Raw genomic sequence first — 22,075 nt, forward strand, 5'->3', positions numbered from 1 at the left:
GTAAAGTTTCCACTGAGCAGAGTATGCCTCACTTAATTTACATGCGACACGAGGCCCTAACAGAATCTTAACTGCTTCAAAACACACTGCTAACACACACATAGGAGTCTGATTATAGGTTTTTATGCAGACATGAGTCCCAGCACAAAAATATATAAATAACCATGGCAACAACAGAATAATGAGGTTCTAAGAGTGAGTGGTTAACTACAGCAGCTATCAGAACTATATCCTAAATTCATTAATATTTACCTCAAATATTCGCATTTTCACATTTAAATAATCTGAAATCATATACTGTTCTTCAAAAAAGTTTTTTTTCTTACATTTTATTTGGATTCTGAAACACAGGGGGCAGCTGGAATGCAGCTCATAGCAGTGTAATAAGCCCTTCTCCTGTTCAACATTTCTCAACATCTTGACACACTTTAGGGTGTTGCCATCTGCTTAAACGCCCAGAAAATGCAACCCTCCTTTACACCGAGCTATAACATAACAGACGGAAAAGCATCCTGTGGTGGATGACTTCACAGCTGACTGAAGGCCATGCGCAGCAGCAGGGCTGCCATCAGGACAACTGGGCTGCAGGCCAGAGCTTGTGAGCTGTTGCCGTGGCTGTGGCTGTGGTGCGGCCCATTGCAGTCGTCGCCAAAGCAACATTCCATCTTGGCTCCCGAGTTGCTGCTGTGCGCCTTGTCACAGAAGGCCTTGTATGAGCAGGACTTCATTACAGTGTCTGAAGGACAGTAGGTAAACACATACAAGTCTCTCAGTTAAACTATTAGACGAACATGCAAAAAACACCTAACAGATAAATATTTTAGATTTTTATCAGTAAAGTGAAGGAACTCTTGTTTAAATCGAAAAAAAAAAACATGCAACAAAAAATCATGAGAAGTCATAAAAAGACAATAATAGGTAACCATTGACTAAATGTGGGGGCAAAAGTCACAGAAAATGTTCTTAGTCAGAAGAAATGACATTAGTATAACTTCTTCTTCCTTAAACAGTCTACAGCTGATTGTTGGTGCTGTACTGACCTCTAGTGAGGTTAACTATGATTCATATTGTTGTGTGTTTACTCACTTGGTCCTGTAATAGTGGAACAGGCATCAGCGTACTGAGGGCAGGAAGTGGACCCCTGCTTATTGCAATCCTCCTCAGTGGAGGCCACACATGTGTGACACTTGAGGGCGCGGCCTTCGCAGACAGAGCAAGAGAGAGCACCTGGCTTGAGACTAAGCATGCATATACACAGGTGGGTGCAGCCAGGCACACACAAGTTCCCAATTTGTACTTCAATCAAGCATCCTCTCCATACACTCTTTTTGTACACAATATTTATGTGTAACACTGCAATTCTACTCCTAGATTATACAGTATGACTGACAAGTTGACAAGTTCACCTTCAAATACCAGTAAATACTTTAAAACATAATGCTGTCTGCTATGAAACCTTAAAAATATATCAGTAGCTTTTTAAACTAATGATTTTGACAATTTTTCCTTTTAAAACACCTTTTGAGCATTCCTGCAGATTAAAACTTAGTTTAAAAAAGTCCCTAATTTTTATTTTATTTTAATTGATTTTAATTTTTTTTTGTAATTGTACAGATAGTTCATGAACCAAATAAAGTAGTTTAGACTTCAAATGTGCATGTTGGATGCTTTGAACAAATTATGGAGTACTGCCTGGTCTGCATGTAGATAGAAATGTCCAGGATTAATAAGGATAACAAATAGTAAGAATGGATTTCCTGTTCATTGCCCAAAGTCATTTAAAAAAAAAAAAAACTTACTGTGACAGGCCAGAGAGAAGACAACAAGGAGGCCCAGAGCAATCTTCATAGCAGCTGGATGATGGGTCACTGTGTCTTGCAGAGTCAAGGGGTTGCAGTGAATGAGTGCCTGATGGCGGAGACACTGGCAGCTGAGTTGGAGGAGGAGAGCTTTAGCGGTGAGAAGGACATTAAAGCTTTATCCCAGTAATCTGTATTTATGCTGCACAACCATCATGCACTGATGGACTTAACTACAGTTCAGTGTTGTTCAGCCAGGAGTCCAATTTCCAGGTCATTCAAAAACAGAGCTTGTAATGGCACCATAATTGTAATCAGAATTCTAATTTAGATCTGGATGCTTAAGAAAAAAAATCAAATAATTCAAAAAAGCAGGAGATAGAACAAACTATAGTTTATTGTTTTCAAGCACATGTGAACAGGTAAACATATGTGGGCTAATTTCTGACCCACAAATTCAAAGCGAAAAAAAAAAAAACTATTGCTACAAACATTATCTCAACATATAACATCAGTCAAGAAAATTACTTTTAGTAACATAAGTTAATATAACAGTAGAGTGGACTTAAATATATATATATACCATGTCACATGAAAAGAAAAAAACAAACTTCAAAGCAAAACCTTTCAGTTATAAGGAAATAGAACGTAAGGACCACTTTTATTTCTGTTTAATCAGTACAGTTCTTGTCTATTGGTTAAAAAACTATTTAAAAAAAACTTTCAAAGAAATGACTTAACTGTAAATGCATGAATTGGAGCTCACATCGTCAAACAAGAAGACCGAAGGCCAAAGAGACTGGAGGGAAATTTGTTTGACACTTGAAAACTGTTTATTAGTAGTAAAATAACTCAAAGTATTGTTTCATCTGCTATTCAAGTCATTCAGTATTCCTTATTTTGGCTGGTTACTGGTTAGTGCTGGGGTCAGTTTGAAAAATGGAGTAACACAGACAAAGTGACTATTAGCTTCATCATAAGCAAACATTTTGCAGCTTTCTGAATTGTCATTGAAAGTTTTATGCCGTCAAGTAGATGAAACAGTAAATAATTTGCATCTTTTAAATGAAGTCAGACACATGAGGACAATGTGCCCTTGAACAACTGCCTCCCCCCTTCTTGTGCAGTCTGCCGTTCACTTATCGCTTCATTTTTTTTTAAACACAAAAACCCCTAAGAAGGGTACTTTCAGAGTGCAAATTTTCTTTACTTCATGTAAAAATACTTTTATTATGTATGCAGCTTCAAAATAACTATTCTCATCGACAAAACCCGGGAGGTCCGAGCCTTAAAGCAACTGCTAAACAGACATCGGTCTGCGTTAGGTTTGATGTCATCCTGGAGGCGGTTACTGGGAATTAAGCCATTAAATACAAGCTGTGTCACAAAGCAGCTGTTGTTCACTGGCACGACAGAAAATAAAATCCCACAGGCTCAAGACGACCTCGAAATGGACATGAAACAAAATGATCACAGGTTCTCATCAAACGTAGTGCATAAGTACAATATATTGTAGTTCCACATAAGCAGCCCCTAAATGCATGACAGGCATGTGATGCAGTGGGAGAGCTGCTTCGTGATTGGGGCATGCACAGGGCATTACTTTAGGGGTAAGTGCAGGGCTGGGGGGAGGATCCAGCTGGACTTCAATGAAGTTTCAGTCGTATTTTCCCATTTTGGCAATCAGCTCATCACAGATCTTTGTGAGTTCCTCGAGCTCCTGGTTCTGCAAACACACACAGATGATTCAATAAGAGTTCTATTATTTGTAGAATAGTAAGAAGATTCATCAGGTTGGCTTTTACTTTCTGCTGCAAAGCTTGCTCCAGAGATTCATTTTTCATCTGCTCCTTCCTCAGGCTGGCGGTCAGCGCCATGTTCTCAGAGCTCGCCTTAGCACGTACTGTAGCAATCTCCTCGTTGGCCCTGAGAAAACACAAATAAAAACAATTAAAACATAAACATATTAAAACATATAGATAAAACATATTTTTTTCTGGTTATACTTGTTAAGTTTTTCTTCTGTGTGTAGCTTTAATGTTTGATATCTTTGCTCCTCTTGCTTGACTCTGGCCAGATAGTCTTGAGCACACTTCTTCAGCATCTCTTCATTCTAAAAAGAACAGATATCATGAGGATTTTTATAAGCATTGCTTTCTAAAAACAGAAAGCACACAAAACACTCCACACCTTTATATGTAATCTTAAGTCCCATTCCAATAATCTTTTGATCTGTTTTTAAAACGTGGAATTTGAATTATATTTACGCAGTTTTTAACCAAAAGTCAAAATTGGTCTCTGAGTTGTGGGCAGGACTGCCACCTTTCCATCATCCATCTGTTTACATGCTCTCCCACTAGCTTACAGCCCCTCACACCCTCAATCTAACATTACCAATGCAACAAAAATGGCGAGCAATATTAGAGCCATCCAGCCGTACAGTTTTGAACCAGATGCCAGCTCAGACGAGGAAAGCAAAGACGTACATGGATGTATTTGTCTGCAAGCGGATGCATCAGAATGGAGCAGAGAAAGGAGCTTGTGGCTTGCCGTAGTAACTTGTACGTCATGCAAGTTTTATCTAGCAGCATTTTTTCTTTCTGCTCCTGAATCACGACCATTTGAATAAAGTCATACTCAGAAATTAAATTTTAAGATTAATTTTCTTCAAACAAGTTCTTGATCATGAAAAATATGTTACAAGAACATGTTAAAAACATTAAAATCCCAATTTTCATCTTTAAGTCTCTGTGCATGCTCTAGGTTTTCCGAAGCTCCAACACATATTCACTTTTAAAATAATCCCTGAAAAACAAATGCTTTGAAACCTTCATAGCTCCTAGGGGTGAAAAGCAGTAGCGAAACTGGTATCATCACTTAATGGTTTTGCAGTATTTTCAAAACAAAAAAGAGAAAAATCAAACCCTCTTTAACATTTGATAAGACGGAAAAAAAAAACTTTAAACTGACTTCATTAAATCCAGTGACCTACTTTCTTAAAGCCTTCAAGATTGCTCTTTGTGTTCTCATAGCGCCGGAAAACATCTGAGAGAGAACGCTCAACAGAGTTCAGGTCCGCCAGGGCAGCCTCCTTCTCCAAAGTCACTGCATGCAAAGCCTTCTGGGAACTTAGGGTCCTGCGCTGGTCATCCTCTGAATAAAAAAGCACAGTTAGCCATGCAAAGTCCTTTAGTCTCTGCATAAAAATAGCAGGTTTTCAACAGCTTCTGTGCATAACAGAACAATTGAGACAACTGCGGTTAAAACAGCAAGTTTTCCAGCAGATGCTGACACAGGCATCAAACTGAGAAGTCAATTTTCCTGTCACGACAAGATAACTTTCTACTCAAATCAAACTGTATTTATCAAAAGCGCTTCTCATACATAAATAAAAAATAAAAACAAAGACACACATTAAAATAAAAACCCACCCTTTGCCCCATCCCCCCATCAACACAACACATACATCCCATGATCCCTCACACAATGAAACTCACCAATCATCTGAGCAATCGTTGTCTCATACTCTGCAACAATCTTTCTGCAACCAAAAACAACAGTTGTTTCATTTGAAACTTTTAAAATAATAGAACACCTCAAACAATGTCTGTCTCTGAAAAATAAACTTCTTTTCTTGGTTTAACCCTCACATGACCACTCCCTGCTGGTCAGGCTGACAGCAGAGTAAAAGCGTGCAGCAGCATGTTTTCCTAACCTCATCTCTTCCACTTGTTGTTTGCCCTGCTCATACTTTTTCTTCCAGTCGTTGATTTCGGCCTCCTTTGTAAGGACCTGAAAGAAGACACTGTTTGAGAGCCGATTCCCATGAATCAGACCTTGTCAGAAACCTGTTCGGTTCACTGCGACTAGAACAAACTGCAGTGTGTACCTCCTCTCGGATAAGGCTGAGAACGGCCTGTTTTTCAGCCTCACTGATGCAGATGGAATCCAGGACCTGACTTCCCGCTTTTTGCATCTCACTTCCCCCAGAGGATCGCTTCAGTTTGCATGCGTCGTCATTCTGCTGAAGGTAGAAAGAAACCAGTCGCACTCCTTAAACTTCTCACTGGGCCACAAAAAGCATACTATACATACTTTTCATAAAAATCGTTTTCATTTTGGCAAAAGACTTTTACTATTAGTTCCTAAAAATAACAAATGTCAAGTGCATGTCTACTTTATTTTTAAATACTTTGTCTTGTTCATTCTGACACTTTTCTCTTCTACTTTTGTGCCTCTTGATCAGAGTTTTACACATCTGAAGCCTTCCTCTCACTAACCCTCACCATCTCCACCTCTCACTTTGTCCTTCTCTGGATTATGATACAAAGTATAATCTCAAAGGGTGATCATCTAAATCCATCTGTCACCTGAGCAGATAAATACGATGGCAGATACTAAAGTAATTCCGTCCTAGCACAGTGCCGTCATTACATCAGATCATACCACAGCCTGCAATGTGGAGCGTGTCACTGTCCAACTGTATCTTTTAGGTTTTTCTGCTTCTATTCACTGGTTTAACCAGATTTATATGGAGGTGAAAGTGCCAGTGTAATGCAAGGAGGAGTCTGGACTTGTTGAAAGGTGCCTTTTCTTTGTTGAATGTCTAGTGATTGTCTCACCGCAGAGTTGAATTCAGACTCCACAGGTTTGGATGTCACCTGGCATTCCAAGACTGGAGACAAACGAAGGTCATGTTAGGAACAATGTTCTTTTAGAACACAACCACACTGGAATAAATACCTAAAATTATGTTTTTCCAGCCAGAGCAGCCAGTAAATGTGCCTTAAGGTGGAAGAGTTAATAATTATTTAGGGACTTTTTCAATAGATTTCATTATCCTTTGACAGTTTAAGTACAAATAAATGGATTACGGTATCTTGTTAAAACTTCTTGCTTTGCTGAAAAAGATCTCAAAAATTCAGCTCTACATCTAAAACCACAATTCAGAAACATTTGTATTAAAATGCATGGAGTGGACTTTAAAGTATAAACAGGTTATAACTTAGTGGAATTGTGTGTTATCAATGTTTACTACGGCGCTCTGCTCGAACAGGTACTGCTGAGCAAACAGACGCTTTAACGGGGCCTTCTTAGTTTCCATGATTGACCAAATTTCAATACAGCAAGGATCACATGTTAAGTTAATGATTTAGTCGAAACATCTGTTTGTAAAAGCAGTGAAATATGACCTTGTTCCTGTCAAATATTGAATGGCCATGGTTAATGGTTTGCTCACGGGAAAGCTCAAATGTGCTAATTAAACTTTTACCAGTTATCTGATCTCTGTGCCTCAGAGACTACGCACTGTGAGTGAGTTTAAAGTCAGAAAATCAACAAAGACATTCCTGCCGGTTCTACTCACTGTTTTGGATCCTTTCTGGTTTGACACCAACGCTGCCAGCCAACTTCTCCTCATCTGTAGCGTGGCCACCGTGATGGTCATCCTTCAACAAAAGTCATCTTTATTTACCATGAAAGCGATATAAACACCGTATGATAAATGTGCATCTCAAAAGACAAACAGAATTAAATGTTTAGAACTCACCTTTCCGCAAAAGTCCTTTATTTCTTGATTTTGTTTTACTTTACAGGAGTTCCTGAGAATGAAGATCAGTAGTAATGGCATTAACACGTTTTTTCCTGTGTGCATCCCGATGATTTTCATGAAATGGAAATAACCATGCTTTTTAAACAAGTAAATTACAGAAACCAAAATAATAAACTGTTAACTTTGGGAGGGGGGGTGGCAAAAGGAATAATAAGTCAGTCAATGACTGTTGTTCTGCTCTTTTGCAAGACTATTTTACACCCATTTTTTTCCCACCTACGCTTTGATACTGAAAGAGAATTGAGGTCAGGCGAATGTGCCTTTCACGGGAGAAGCTGCCTTTACGAAGCACAAATAGTACTTACAACAGAGCACAGAGGAAATGGACTTGTTCAGCAGTCCTGATGCCACACAAACAGAACCGAATCAGAATGTCAAGTTGGTAGGAAGACACAGAACGCGACAGGGGTTAGGTCAAAACACAAGATCAGTCCAGGGTTATTAAACTAAGGTAAAAAGAAAACATAAATGAAACATTGATGGTGTAATTCACTTAAAGACAAAGGAATGAAAAAGTAGAACTAAAAAAAAAATATCCTTATCGCCTGCAATGTTTTGGCATTGTTACATTTTCCCTGCAGGTTTCCTCAATTCAATAAAAAGTAAAAAATGATTGAGGTCTTATTTGAATTGCAGCAAACTAGTGTAAGTCTTTTTACATTAGTAATAAGGATGTAAAACAAAAAAATCCAAACAAGCTTTTGAACACGTCAGCAAGTGGTACTGATGTTATGAATAAAAGAAACCACAAGAGGGAGCCCTTTGCCATGCTGTTTTATGAACATAAGAAAACATTAAAGAAAAAAACTTAAGCTTCAATCAAAGTTCTTGCACAAAAGCTTCCAAATAAAGGATAGTGAACAGAAATAATATTGGTGAATTATAAAGAGTAAGACCAGATGATGAGCAACAAGTTAAAACAGAACACTTTCATTTGTTCAGGTTGACTGTAAACAATAGGAAACGTTCGATATTGTTCCTTAAATTGAGCAACAGGGAGAAATGTTTGATCAGACTGAGAATCTGAGGAATCCCTCCAGCTTTAGAACAAATATAACACCAACTGGAACTGTGCTTTACATGTAAAGAACTGCTTTATGCATATGTGGAAGGGTTAGGTCTTACTCACGTGATAATTGAGTCGTTTATGTCACAGCTGAGCTTCGAGTTGGCCAGCACACCATCAGCCTTCATGTTCCCATTTAGCAAGTCAGGATCCACAGTTAGGTTGGAGTCTGGGCTGACATCAGGTGTCACCGGGGGTTCATCATCCACCTCTGAAGGATCAGGTTTGATCAGAAGAGAGAGGGGGGGCCGCAATGGGAGCTGAGGGGTTTCAGAATTGACCTGGGGGCTGGATTGGGACAAAGCCTCCTCGTGATCAGATTTAGAGCTTATAGTTACATTGAGGTTTTGATCCAAACTAAAGGTGCCATCATTGGGGGATGTTGCCTCATCTGATGGAGCTGTGGTGGTGTTTTGGTTTGAGTTTTTGTCCAAAATGTGGTTTGTAACATCATCAGCAACTGGGAAAATAAAAGAAAAATACAAATTACTTTATTTGTGTGTATTTGTGTGCATGCATCACGTTGTGGTCTTTTAGTAACTATAGTAAAGTCTCCACCATCTGGTTTTGACTTCTTCCATGTTGCTTATAATTATCTTCTGGGCCATACTCGTGCTGAGCTCTTTGGTTGCTGTTATTTTCAGTGAGGAACACACATGCACTACAAAGAGAGTGACTCTTCATGACGAGCAGTGTTCAGCCCTGGATTATTCCCTCAAATGCTATGGATTATCAACTGTGATCAGGGAGTTTCTTCTACATGTATGTCAGGGCCTGGACCAGTCCAACTCCCTCATACCTGAGAATTGTTGCTTGGATATCAGCCAAGGTGATAGTCTCTGATTACTGCTTTGGATATCTGTGGTCAGCTCTGAGAGAAAGAGCTTAAGCAAGATTTCTATAATGGCTTTTCCAGCTTTGCTCACTGTCAGCCCTACGTGGGTCCATAATTGTTTCATCAATTCTAAAAGAGTACACTGTGTGCATTGTTGGGTTTCATTCCCTTAGCTGTGAGCCTTTATCAGGCAAACTGAGAGCCTATCAAGAAAGAGTGTTTTATTTCCCACGAAGATCTTTGCCCTTTTCTGTTGAACCAATAGCAGGGCGGTTCTAGGCCTCCTAGAAAAGGGAGGTTCTTGCAGCTTGTGTTGTTCATCCTGCAGACAAGTACCTCTAGAATCATTGCTGGGTTATACATTGGGTTGAGCAGAAGTCAATGTCTAGTTGGAATGTTGCCAGTTTGGTTTTGCCCTTGGGGAAGACACTAGAGCCAATGTTGCTTTGAATATTCTGGCTAGCAACTTGCATGGCAGCTCTGACACCATTATGGTGTGAATGGAACTTTAAAGCACTTTGGGTCTTAATGAAGGTAGAAAAGTGCTGTTTAAGTATGTGTTGCAATAGCTCACTTGTGACAGTCTCTTTTTTGCATTCTTTATTATAATCAGAGTTGGGACTAAATGTTGATCTATATATTCAGATGTGGGTGACTTTAAACAAATGTAAACAGTCAAGCTTTTTCAATTTGCACGACAGGGATCCATGCATGGCAGCTGAGAGAACTCTGATAGGCCAGTTTTGAATTCAAAGTTGGAAATATAGACATAAGAAAAGAGAAATGTTTCTCTGTGCTGAGCTGAGACTCAACATCGTATTTGCAAGTTACCGTATTGATAGAGATTAAAAAAACATTCCACCCGGGCTGCATGATATAAGAAACACTCGCGATTTGCTATATTAGTGATCAATGTTGCGATGACGATATTACTTGCGGTACATCAACAAAATAGCAAAACAACCAAAAACATAAATTTTCATTTCACTGCAACAGTTTAGTTTAAATGAGGGTCAGCATAACTTGAATTACACTCCAAATGACCCTCATCTACATAGGAGGTGAACAACTAACATAAAAGAGCTCCATCTGATTGGTCGAATGCATAAAAAGATTTATTTGATTCGTTACAGAAGTAAAGGTGCCATAAGACTGTTTCAACACATTTAAGATAAACATTTATTGCAATTATCTCCGTCTTTTGCAATACGCGTATTGCACAACTTGATATCACGATAACGATTAATTTGCAAATGATTGTGCAGGCCTACAATCAACCATATCAATACAGCATTTAACTGTTCCTTTTTTTTGCAAAAGAGCTCATGAAAAGACAGAAACTAGCTGGTCTGCTGGGAAAACTAGAATCTACTGTTGTGATAGCAGGGGGAACAAAGAAATGGAGATTTTTTACACTCCTGAATTCACTTTTTTGCATAGGACCATGTTTAGTGGTAATTAATTAAGCAATGTGTTACTATGAACAGCTGTTTTTTTGTTACTTCTTTGAAAACACATTCAAAACTAATTTATTTTCATAGTAAACATCAAGCAAAAAACCACAGTGTGTGTGTGAGGTGTGTGTGTTTGTGCGTGTGTGTCAGCTTCTGCAATAGCTTCTCTCATTCTCCACCTAAAAACTAATTAATGATGGCTTATGTGAGCTAAAAAGTGTTCTACACACCCTTTGGAGACATGGAACACATGAGGAGGGACCACTCCCAGTTATGCAGAGTTCACGCCATCATGTGGCTTAGCAACAAAAGCAGCATCACACTTTACAGGCATTTCACAACTCAAAAAAAAATAAAAAGAGGAAAAGCTAATAATAAAAGGAAGTATAACACACACAGTGAAAGAGAAGCGGACATTAAGAAAAACAAAGTCTGAGGAATGATTGGTGTGATTGTTAGAAAGATGGAGAAAGAGGCTGCACTCAGAAACAAGTCATTTAATTACCAGGAAGCCTGAGTTCAAGTGTCCTCACACAGTTGATCTTTTGTTTATGAAACAAACCAAATTTTACACTAGACATGTGATTACCATAAAAAGTAGCTACTGTGCAGCCATATAAACATGTCGGATTTGCAGCAGCTGATGTGTAAAAGTGCACTAAAAATTACAAAAAGGCTTCTTTTTAGCAACCGGTTCCCTGAAAAGTATACATTCGTAAGAGCAGGACATAATCTTACTTGTTTTTCCAGGATCACTATCACCATGGCAATGAGAGCTACATTTCTCTGTGTGGGTGAAAGGAGGAGGAGGAAGCAGGGATGAAGAGCATTGAAGTCTTTAAGCAACTCCAAAAAAAGCAAGACTGTCAGAGATTTTAAGCGAAAGTCTAACAAATGAGAGTTTTTGGTTCAGTTTGGATTTATCTTGGGGGAGGTAAAATATGATCAGAAGTAACAATGCTTTTGATGACAAACACTGTTCCCATTGTCTAACAATCAATACTAACAGCAAGTACAAAAAAAAGATCAAATAAATGGCAAGTTTGTTAAAATAAGCTACATAAACTGCAACAGTGAAGTGATTGACTTTAAAACCAGGAGTATAGCTTATATATGGAGAGTGCTTGGTGTTTATTTAGTTCAAAAGCTTACAGTACTTCACTAAAAGAATTAACTGCTTTATAAAAAGAAATATATCTACTGCCATTTAAAGAAATTATCTTTCTTGTCACCACCTAAAATACAATACTTTACTAGGATTTCCTTCCATTTTTGAAATGCTAAATCACAGGATACCACTAAAAACATAGTTTAAACACGACATAAATACTTTCATTTGAATGAAAATTCACAAAATCAGTAGATAAAGTGTTCATTGGGTTGTTCAGTTAACCTTTGGGCACAAATGCTACATAAGAAACCAAACATCAAGAAATTCAATCACAACTGTCTTTTCAGCAGCTAAGTGCAAGTCAAGCACAGCATGTTCTCTGCAAATGTGTTACTCAAAGTCATATGAATGTTTGATCAATGGAAATCATGCAGAAATAATTTAGTTTGGATTCAAAGCCAGAATTCTGAAAGAGAAGCTCAATGAATTATTTTATAGTTGAAAGATTATTCAAATTTAAAGACCCACTCCGATCATCTTTTTATCTATATGAAAAACGTTCACTATGGTCTTTTAATTATGATTATGCAGTTTTTAGCTAAAATCACAAAAATTGTTTTCTAGGACAGTTTCTGCAGAGCGGCAGTAGTTCATTAGAAATTCACATTTGAATTGTGGAGCAACCCCATTTCCCTTCATCCGTCTGTTTTCACGCTCTCCCGCTAGCTTACAGCGCCTCAAAACTCCAATCTAACATTAATAAATGGCGAGTAATATTGGAGCCATCCAGCCGTACAGTTTTGAGCCAGATGCCAGCTCAGACGAGGAAAACAAAGACGCATGGATCTTGTCATCTACAAGTAGACGAATAGAGCAGAGCATGGAGCTTAAAGATTGTAGCTTTTATATCACAACTACAAGCTTTTTCAATTGGCTATTTTTCATCTGTTCCTGATTCCCAACAATTTGAATAAAGAAATAATCAGAAATGCAACTAAAGGACCATAAGAGAACACTGTCTCACCTGTGTGGCTGGAATTGTCCAGGTGGCCCAACAGCTTCTCAACAACTGGAGATTCAGCCTCTGGAGTCTCAAAGGTGCCCTCAGAATCTGAACTGCACGGAAGGAAAACACTGCGAGTTATCAAATTCTCATCTAACACACAACAGAGACGGTGAGAGAGCGATTCTAATAGAAAATCCTCTGCTGAAGGACGTGGGGTTTAGCTTTCTTATTTGAGATGAAAAATGTGCCACAAGTGATAAAGTTTAACAACAAATGGACTTTAAATTAACTTTAACATTTGAAAAAAGTATTTCACACAACTTGAAAGATCACAAATTGGAAAATATTTTTTCAGCCTTTTATAGCAAGAACTATTGATGCAAAGATTTATCATTGCCATCTTCCAACTTCATTTTCTTTCTGACAAGAAAAATACTTTCCAGTATGATTGGTTTCCCTAAAGTGACATAAAAACAAGGGATTTGACAGCTCAATGCCATTTAGAATAACCAGCTCCTTTCTTTTTAAAGGAAGTTAGAGGAAGGGAGAGCAGAGGAAGTGAGGCCCTCGAAGGCCACCTGCATCCTTGGCTCCTTAACAACAAAAACACACCAGCGTTGATTCAAATGCTCGCATACACATGCATTTCATACTGCAGCTCAAGCGACAAACAAAAAGTAATCTTTTTTTAAAATACAGTTTGCCACACAAAGACACAGTCTGCTTTACATCCCAGTTCCAGCCCCAACAACTGCAGTTTTGGACGGTTACTAAGGAACCTAACATGGACGGCAAAAAATGTCAAAAGCTTCAGAAACGGTGCTTCTTTCTCCCAACCCCCAGCTTTTAGCAACTGCTCCTTAACAACCACACAGCCTGTCACACACACATGCACACACACACACAAGCGCAGACCCAGATAGTTATGTCATCTGTGCTTGCCATCTGAAAAAACAAAATGGAGAGCATTAACCTGCAACTCACAAAAGGTTTTTACATTTTAACAGAAAAAGAACCTTTTTGGCTACGTCCTTTAGATTCTCTTTCATCAGAGTTTAACTTCATCTGATGCAGATTCTCTGTAAACAGACAACCATGAATGTACTTTTCACAAAAGCATCCACAAAAGTCTAACAATGCATATTTCCGATTTAAAAAACCATAGTTTTGTCTTTGTTTCATCTGTTTTAGTCCCGTCGCTCACACAACCACATTCACAGCCATCTTACTGGTCCTCTCTTTCATCCTTCGCTCTGAGCTGTCCATCATCTCCTGCACCTCCAGTCACAGCTGACCACGTCCATTTGGCCCATTGAACCGGAGACAACCAGGACATCTCTGCAGCGCGTCCGATGCCACCTCCCAAATTTAACAAACTCCCCTTTCTTGCAGATCACTTTGGATTGCTGCTGAGAAACGGATAGGCCACTCTGTTTAAAAAAAAAAAAAAAAAGGAAAAAAAAAGCAGTAAATCCAATTCAGAAGAGGCAGAAGAACTGTCCCGGGTCTCGTGTTCTAAATAGCAGAGTCACTTCCTCGTATCAGCTTTCCCATCCTGCTTTTCAGCCTTTGTTGACGCTCAGGCCAGAGAGATGTGTCACGCTGCCGTGGAGGATCTGTGCTGCTCTGCTGCTCGCCACAGCGCTGACTCTGACGGTGCTGATTTTCAGAGCATCAGTAGTCACTCCCCTCCGTCTCCCCCTTCCTTTCCCGTCTCTGCACTTTTGTCTGGGTGGACGATCAGCTGGTTAACACACGTCGCCTCGCTCAACTCCCACGTGCTTGCCAAGTCGCCTGCTTTTCCTCTCCACCCTCCCTGACGTCCTTAACGTTTGACGATTCTGACCAGAAACGATAGAGGCGTTAAGATGCCTGACAGCCAGATGTCGGTTTCTCCAATAAACAGGATATAAAAAGAGATTATGGTGTAAAGTGGTGGGCTGCACAGCACAATCTTGCACCTGGAAGGACCTTAAATGATGTTAATTCAGTTTTCTGAAGGCATTTCCTGAAGCAAATTGTTGCAAATTCAAATACCCATTTTGCTTCTTTTTTTAGGGCATTCTAGAGTTTGTTTTATTGTAGCTCTCCTGCCATTTTAAGAGTTTTCTAAAAGGTAATCTGAGCTGTTTGTAGTAGTCTGTTTACTTAGCAACAGAGACAGCTGCCAACTATAACAAGAAGCTCCACTGCCAACTCAGCAATTGTTGCTAACAAGGTTTCCGTGTTTTCTTTGTATGCTTTTACCGGGTTGCAGGTTAAAAAAAAAAAACAGCAATCCCACATGCAGCAGCCATGATGCGGGGGTAAAGGAAGCTCTCATCGATGCTTTCACATGTGCCTCTGAGGCTTGGTTGTTGAGCTTATGTAACCCCGTCAGACATCTCTCCCCATCACACACAAACACACACACACAGGGTCTCTAGGCTGGAGGAGATGTGCTCTTTTGAGACAAGATGGACCGTGACTAATCTAATAAGAGGAGGACCATTCAACCATTGTGGAAAAAAAAGATGACAAAAGGAAGAATTGTCCGTCTTGGTTTACAATCTAAAAAATATTCTTAGATGTGTCGCGCATGAAAAAATAAGAGACACAGACACACAAGTTAGGCAACACACTGCCATGTAAGGTCACACACTGTCATACACACACAGACAGAACTACTGTCTATGACTAAACCAGAAAAGCAGCAAGTAAAAAAGGTAAATAAAGATGTAAATACTTTGAATGATAAAGGAAACAAAACTAAGGAAGGGCTGGGCATAAACTTTTGATTGCGTTTCTTCTTCACACCGTTTTCTTTTTGTTGCTTTATCTTTCTGGTCGAACAGTCAAGAAGAAAAAGCGGCTAACAAAGATGTGCTGGAACACAAACTGTTTCTCTGACTTATTCAGGACTAGAGCCACATCTTCATAGGTCCTAGTGGGCTCTAAAAACTTTCACTTGTGACATTTTAAAATGATACTTTAGACAGATAGAAGTCACTTTCTCTTGCATCAAGGTTTACCGAATGGGAATATGCTTGACTATAACAAAATAAAGACTCAGTTATGTCATACCTAAAGGTGTTAAGACCCACATGTGCATATATGTATAGCCAATATAAAAATAAACTAAGTTTGCCATTTTAACTCACACATAGACCAATATAGCCAAAATCCAGACATGCTTCCTCAATTCCAACTGGTCTATGCTATTTAAACATAGTTGGTTAACCCACGCTCTTTCCACATCATCATCATTATTAGACTGAGTGACAGCAGCATGGGGTTAGGGATAAAAGCAGCTAAAATTAGTATCTGTGAAGCACAACAGAAGGAAATTAGATTCTGGAAGAGATGAGTGTGCCGACATGGGATATGCGTGGTATGTCAACTTTTTATTGCTGCTCTCAAACAAACATGCATGAGATGAATCGCTGCTAATTTGTTGTTGCGCCACTTTCAAAGGTGGATAATCTTTACTGAAAGTCAGACTACATTAAGGCCAAATTACATTTAGGGTTGTTCTTCTTTGACTAGTAGGGTTAAAAGTGACTTAATATTCAAAATTACAGTTTAACTTCAAGGTATAAATCTCAGTTGATGGCAGAACAATTAAGCATTAGATTAAAATGTTTGATTTGTTTTTTGTAATCCGATTACAATTTATAAATTTAAGGAATGTATAGAACATCTGATGCTTATGTAACGCTTCTCAGGTTATGGGACTAGACGCAATAATCAGAATTCGTCTCAGGGAGCCCAAAGTATGTAAATGAAAACAAGACAGCGATGAAAGTAAAAGGCAATCGATTGTATTAACAGAAAATAGACATTTAAACAATACAAAAGAACAACAACAAAAGGAACCGGGATATGGGTCTGAGTCCTATTGAGAGGTTTCCAAAAGTCTATTGGTTGGGATGTAGTTGAGGTTTGCTGCAGGTGAGGAGTTGTTATTGAGGGTGGAAGTATCAGGATCTCAGAATTGGGTAGCTCGCCATCAAGTTGTAGATCAAAGAATACATAACAAAAACCTGACCAATGAGCAGGTCTCTTTGGGGTTAGTTAGTGTCCAAAGGTAAATGCTGAGGTGTCCAAATATGTTCGTATTTGTTCGTATTATTCGTAATATGTTTTAGGCGTCCTGGTGTGGCCACAGCAGCAGCAACAGCTGAGAGCAAGAAGCAGCCAACAGGAAGCAGGAAACAGGAAGCAGGAAGTGCACCAGCTGACCAAGAACTTATATACACACCAGGCCTCTCACAATAAGGGCGGGGCCAGGTGCTCACAGTTAGTCTGATGGCTTGTCTGATGCCAAGGGGTTACACTTAAAAAATCCTTAAGACAATACGATCATGGCTTTTTTTTTTTAAAGAGGACAATAATAAAGATCTATACTCTAATCTCTTGATATTTTCTTAAATTGTCAAAATAGTTCTCTGCACGACATAATTTTGGCGCTGATGAATGGGATTTTAGAAACATCTTTCCCCACACAGCATGTCCTGTTTAGCATATCTACATGCACAGAGTTTCCCTAAATATTTATACAGCGCAGATGTCAGACGTGCAAATAAAATGCCTGAGTCATCTTTAGTGTTTGTGAGTCAACATTCAAACAACTCTGATGTTGACTCAAGCATCCTGTTTTTATTGACTAGGTTTGTCTGACTTGAGCAACAAAAACAACACCTTAATAACACCTGATCTCAATTAAACGTTTCTTGCATTTTTAAACAGGGCAGCCTTTCCAAGTACAGTTTTTACATTTAAATTGCATAGCTTCCCTTGGCTTGGGCTTGGTGTGTGGCTCCCCTTGCTGGCCACTTTTAGACCTATACGCCTTGAAAAGGTAACAACAGATCATCCGATTTTTAGACTTACCGGTAGATTTCACTGTTTCGTTCAGAGTAGCAGAAAAATGATGCAACAAAAATGTGGCATATTTTATAACAGGATAAATGCTACTTTTTCACACTACAACAGATTTGACATGATCCTTAATATAACCATGGAAACCACTGCACAATCAGAGGTACCCTTTTGAATAAATTCATGCAAAGACTATAAAAATCAGTAAATTAATGCACACGGTCTATGAGAAGTTGCTTGTACAAATTGATGCACAAATGCTGTTTGGGATTATTTAGGCTAACAGAAGAGATGCTAATATTGTGAATCTTAACACAGATATATGCAGAATATCTGTGAGGTCTCTCATTCATCCAGGATTATTCCATAGCATGGCAGAAAAAGTTTTTTAAGTTGAGGACATCTGGCATCTTAGAGGCTTTCTCGATGTCAACAGCGAAAGCAGGGCTCGACATAGCCATTTGTCCGCTGGCCCGGTCCTGTTTTTCGAGCAGTGCGGACCACAAGACTTTACTTTTCACTTGTCCGCTCGGGCCACTAAAATATTTAACGGTTTATATATTCTTCACCTTTTTCAATAAAGTAAATTTTGCGAAAACGTGTAGATTTACCTCGTCTTCATAATTTAGTTTTTCTGCTAGTCCTGTGTTCAGACTTCAAGGGTTTCTATGGGAAACCTTTGATCACTTCTCCTTCTCTCCCGCCTGCGCGCGCTCGGCTTTCACTGCCGAGCACCACGCGGCACGCGCTCACTACTTTTTTTTTTCAAACTTTATTGAATGTAACAATTCAATACAAAACAATGTTAAACAGCAACAACGAAGGAACAAGCCAGTGGGTTATTATTACATTTGATTATAAATCCGACACCGTCACTGAAGAGAGACTGAAGCATGTCAGAGATGTGGAAGACATGGCAGGAATAGATAGGAATATGTTGGATGGAGTAGTGGGTATAATTAGTAGTATGGACAGCAAGATATTTAATGAATGCATTGAAGATGAAACTGTATCCACTAAGCTTTAAGCTGAATGTCAAAGAATCAAAGGCAACTCCAAATACCTGAATCTCAGACTCAAATGCAGCAGAATGTTAAACTACTTAATTTTGTTTTTCTTTACAACACTGTAAGCAGTAAGTATTTCTAGTTCGCTGAATGATCTCAGTTAGACCTGCACAATATGAGGAAAACTCGCGATATGCGATATCAGAGATTAATATTGCGATAACGATATAATTTGCGGTATATAAACAAACAGCAAAATAACCAAATAACCATTCCCAGTTTAAAAATTATACTCCAAATGACCCACGTTGACATAGGTTACAAACATCTAACATAACAGGGCTCCATCTGATTGGTCAACAATGTGAAGGCGTCCATCCGATTGGTCAAATGCATTAAGGGATTTATTTGATTCGTTAAATGGTTCAAGCTGCCATTAGATTGTTTTAACACATTTAAGGTTTATGATTTATTGCGATATTTGCCGTTAAAAGCACCATGAAAACTTCTGAACTAGTGTTACCTACTACACTGCAGTGCTCTCTTCAAAACATCTGAAACAGACTAGAGCAGATTTAAGTTTGATATGGTCTATTTTCAGTCATTGAAAAGTGTAGAAATAAGTGATGTCACCAGAATGCACCAAATTGTACCATATTAAAAGTTTCCGGGGGGGCATGCCCACAGACCCCCCTAAAGTTGCAAGCACCTGCGGAGCGGCGGGTCCCGCTATGCGCGGTGTCGGGCCAGTAACTTTCAGGCAGGGCCAGTAAGTTTCAAAAACTACTGGCCCTGTGGGCCAGTGCAAATTTCTGGGCTATGTCAACCCCTGGAAAGAACACCACCATGGCAAGAGATGAGTAAGTGACAAGATGAGAAGAGTGGGACAACTCAAGAGGAGCGGGGTTTGAACTCCAGCAGAGCTGTTGTTCAAAAGTATGGCAAGAACACAGGACCACACAACTCCTACAACAATGCAGCCTGTACATGTTACACACATGAACGCACAGAGACAACACACCACCTACTTTAAGTCTGTTTCTGTACACTCTCCTTTTCAATCCTTTTTTTCACGTCAAGATTTAAGTTAAAGTGGAATTCCCCAAAACACTCAGCAGCCAAAACAACATGTAAAGAAAAACATTAGTAAAATGTTGAGCTCAAAACAGAGAAACTAGATCAGATTTTTTTTTTTTTAAGTTTTGCCGCATGCAAAGATTTAACAACCACAGATATTCAAAGGCTCCAAATACAGGTGAGTTTACTCGCAGCTGAGTGGAGGTTTCTGCAGAGCAGGACATAAAAATGGATGATTAAGCAGGATAAAATTAGTCTTTAAGCTAAAAGCTGCAATTCCACAGCACTGGTTCCCAGTTTACCCAGAGGGAGAACTCCAACCCCCAACTGGCCTACCTAAAGACAGATGGATATGAAAGATGTTTGTATGAGACCACAGATCCTTGCTAAAACTAAGCATGCCCTTTTCTGTCATTACTAAAACATATTTTTTAAGTGCTTAGCAGTTTTGCTTTCTATGTGTCATAGTAATCCTAAATCAACAGCAAGGCTTTTAAAAATAGAACTAAAAAGCAATGCTGAAAAGACAAAGTCACAGCATTTTACCTTAGCCTAAAAAGGATAAGCACAAACAGAGGAGATAAATGCATGAAGCAGCAAGCTCTTTTCTGCTTTTTGGTCAAAAAGAGGGCCTCAGAAATGACAGCTTCAAAATTCAGCATTAAATAAAACAGAAAACAAACTGTGCAGCCCGAATAAACAACGTCACTGTAAAATTAAGGTCACAGCTGCATAATTAAGAGGAACTTGGCATCATGCTAACTACTGTGGTAGGTATATAAGCCATGAATTATGTAAAAACAAAGGAAAAAAATAGAGCAGTCTTAAATTTCGAAGACATGATGGTCCTTAGCTCCTCTGCCTTGCCTTCTGCTTTCACAAAGACTTAAATACTTCAACATATTCAAAGTACCATGGCAGCAATGCTTGGTAACACTGTCTGATTAGCTCATGTGCTTCCAGTTGAGCCCATAAAGTCCTGGTTCTGCCCTGTTAACCATCTCGTCTTTCCTATGCCAGCCACTTTCACCGTGTGAATGCTTTGACACCAACATACAAACAAGCAGGATGAGCGCGGTCTTACATGCTGCCCGTCTTTTGAGAACTGATGGATCCTTTCCTCTGCTGGCTGAGGGAGCCCCCCATGGCAACGACAGACTCTGTTGTATTCCTCTCAGGTTTGTTCCAGATGCTCTCAATCTTCCTGTTTACATCCTAGATTCACCGCTGCTCGTCCTCTATTGAAGTCGCTGTAGCTTTGCTGTGACATGCCACTTCTCACAATCAGCTGGATTTGATTGGCACTAATAACCCTCTCCTGGTCTTTTGCTCTTTCGCCGTCTCTCTTGATGCTTTGAAGAATCCCACACATGAACGGCTCTGGTGACAGCCCCGCCTCCTCACTCTGCCTCCATCCACAGCAACAGCACAGAGGCAGATGTAGGTGGGGCAAAGGCTTTCGATGGGGGTCAAAGCACAGAGGTGGGGCTCGTGAGGGGGGAAAATCCCAAATCCAGGGAGTGGGAAAGTGTAGTGGGGGTATCTGGCAGGCTCAGGGTTTTGTTCAAGAGAGAAAGAGTCCTTTCTTTTGTTAAGCAGGCCAATTCCAGAGTTGGGACAAGTAAGAGGGAGAGATGCCAAAGGAAGTAGAACAGCTCCACTTATTCCAGTACCTGCTGTGACCCCTCACCCATCTCTGTAGGCCACGCCCACAGGTGACCCAACACAAACCTCTATAAATGCCTCCTTTTTCATGCTTTGACAGTGTGGAGCAAAAATATTACACAACACAATCCAGTAGCTTCTACCAGGAAAATCAACAGAACAAAACATTTAAAATCCAAAAATTGAAAAACAGGATGTTTTGAGAAGTTCTGTCTTTTTTTATGCTAAATTGGAGAACGAAATGCTTTTTTAAAAAGATATCATATATTATCACTAAATTGTGTCATATAAAACGTGAGGTTTATCACGATTTTTTTGGATCAAATATTTTTTCTTATGACTACTTTTCTAATCTTATCAGAGCAGCAATTAGCTTTTCCGTACTGCCAATTAGCATGCTAAGCCTCTTTATTTAAAATATCACACACACAACTCCAGCTGATTAAAAAACAAAAGGATATTAATTGTTAAAAATGTAAGACAGAACTAAAAGTTTGTATCATAAACTTGCCTCATACTTCTCCAGATTCAGCGCCAGTTAACTCCCTTAGTTCGCACTTAGCACGCGCTCACCTTTTGGCGCA

At 39.3% G+C, this 22,075-nt stretch overlaps 2 protein-coding genes across 7 annotated transcripts; both read right to left on the reverse strand.

Annotated features, from left to right (window-relative positions):
- Positions 1 to 107: 107 nt before the first annotated feature.
- On the reverse strand, positions 108 to 1,956 carry LOC101174196. Of its 2 annotated transcripts, none has more exons than XM_023958507.1 (3): positions 1,800 to 1,956; positions 1,087 to 1,227; positions 108 to 736 (listed from the first exon to the last, which is right to left on the reverse strand). In XM_023958507.1, exons 1-3 carry the CDS (start codon positions 1,846 to 1,848, stop codon positions 528 to 530), a joined length of 399 nt encoding a protein of 132 aa, XP_023814275.1. In that variant the 5' UTR covers positions 1,849 to 1,956; the 3' UTR covers positions 108 to 527. The 2 variants fall into 2 exon arrangements, with proteins under 2 accessions (XP_023814275.1, XP_023814276.1); XM_023958508.1 differs by having other exon boundaries at positions 1,087 to 1,200; positions 1,800 to 1,950.
- Positions 1,957 to 2,173: 217 nt separating this feature from the next.
- On the reverse strand, positions 2,174 to 22,067 carry LOC101160244 (transforming acidic coiled-coil-containing protein 1). Of its 5 annotated transcripts, none has more exons than XM_020705971.2 (14): positions 22,003 to 22,067; positions 12,901 to 12,992; positions 8,540 to 8,936; positions 7,716 to 7,751; positions 7,348 to 7,399; positions 7,165 to 7,246; positions 6,422 to 6,474; positions 5,689 to 5,823; positions 5,515 to 5,591; positions 5,297 to 5,340; positions 4,792 to 4,952; positions 3,806 to 3,912; positions 3,605 to 3,725; positions 2,174 to 3,525 (listed from the first exon to the last, which is right to left on the reverse strand). In XM_020705971.2, exons 1-14 carry the CDS (start codon positions 22,005 to 22,007, stop codon positions 3,457 to 3,459), a joined length of 1,431 nt encoding a protein of 476 aa, XP_020561630.1. In that variant the 5' UTR covers positions 22,008 to 22,067; the 3' UTR covers positions 2,174 to 3,456. The 5 variants fall into 5 exon arrangements, with proteins under 5 accessions (XP_020561630.1, XP_011477519.1, XP_011477517.1 ...); XM_011479217.3 differs by lacking the exon at positions 22,003 to 22,067 and adding an exon at positions 20,911 to 21,217; XM_011479215.3 differs by lacking the exon at positions 22,003 to 22,067 and adding an exon at positions 14,112 to 14,688 and having other exon boundaries at positions 5,689 to 5,820.
- Between the last annotated feature and the right edge of the window lie 8 nt (positions 22,068 to 22,075).

Source organism: Oryzias latipes, chromosome 9 (genome assembly GCF_002234675.1).
Source record: "Oryzias latipes chromosome 9, ASM223467v1".
NCBI classification, from domain to species: domain Eukaryota; kingdom Metazoa; phylum Chordata; class Actinopteri; order Beloniformes; family Adrianichthyidae; genus Oryzias; species Oryzias latipes.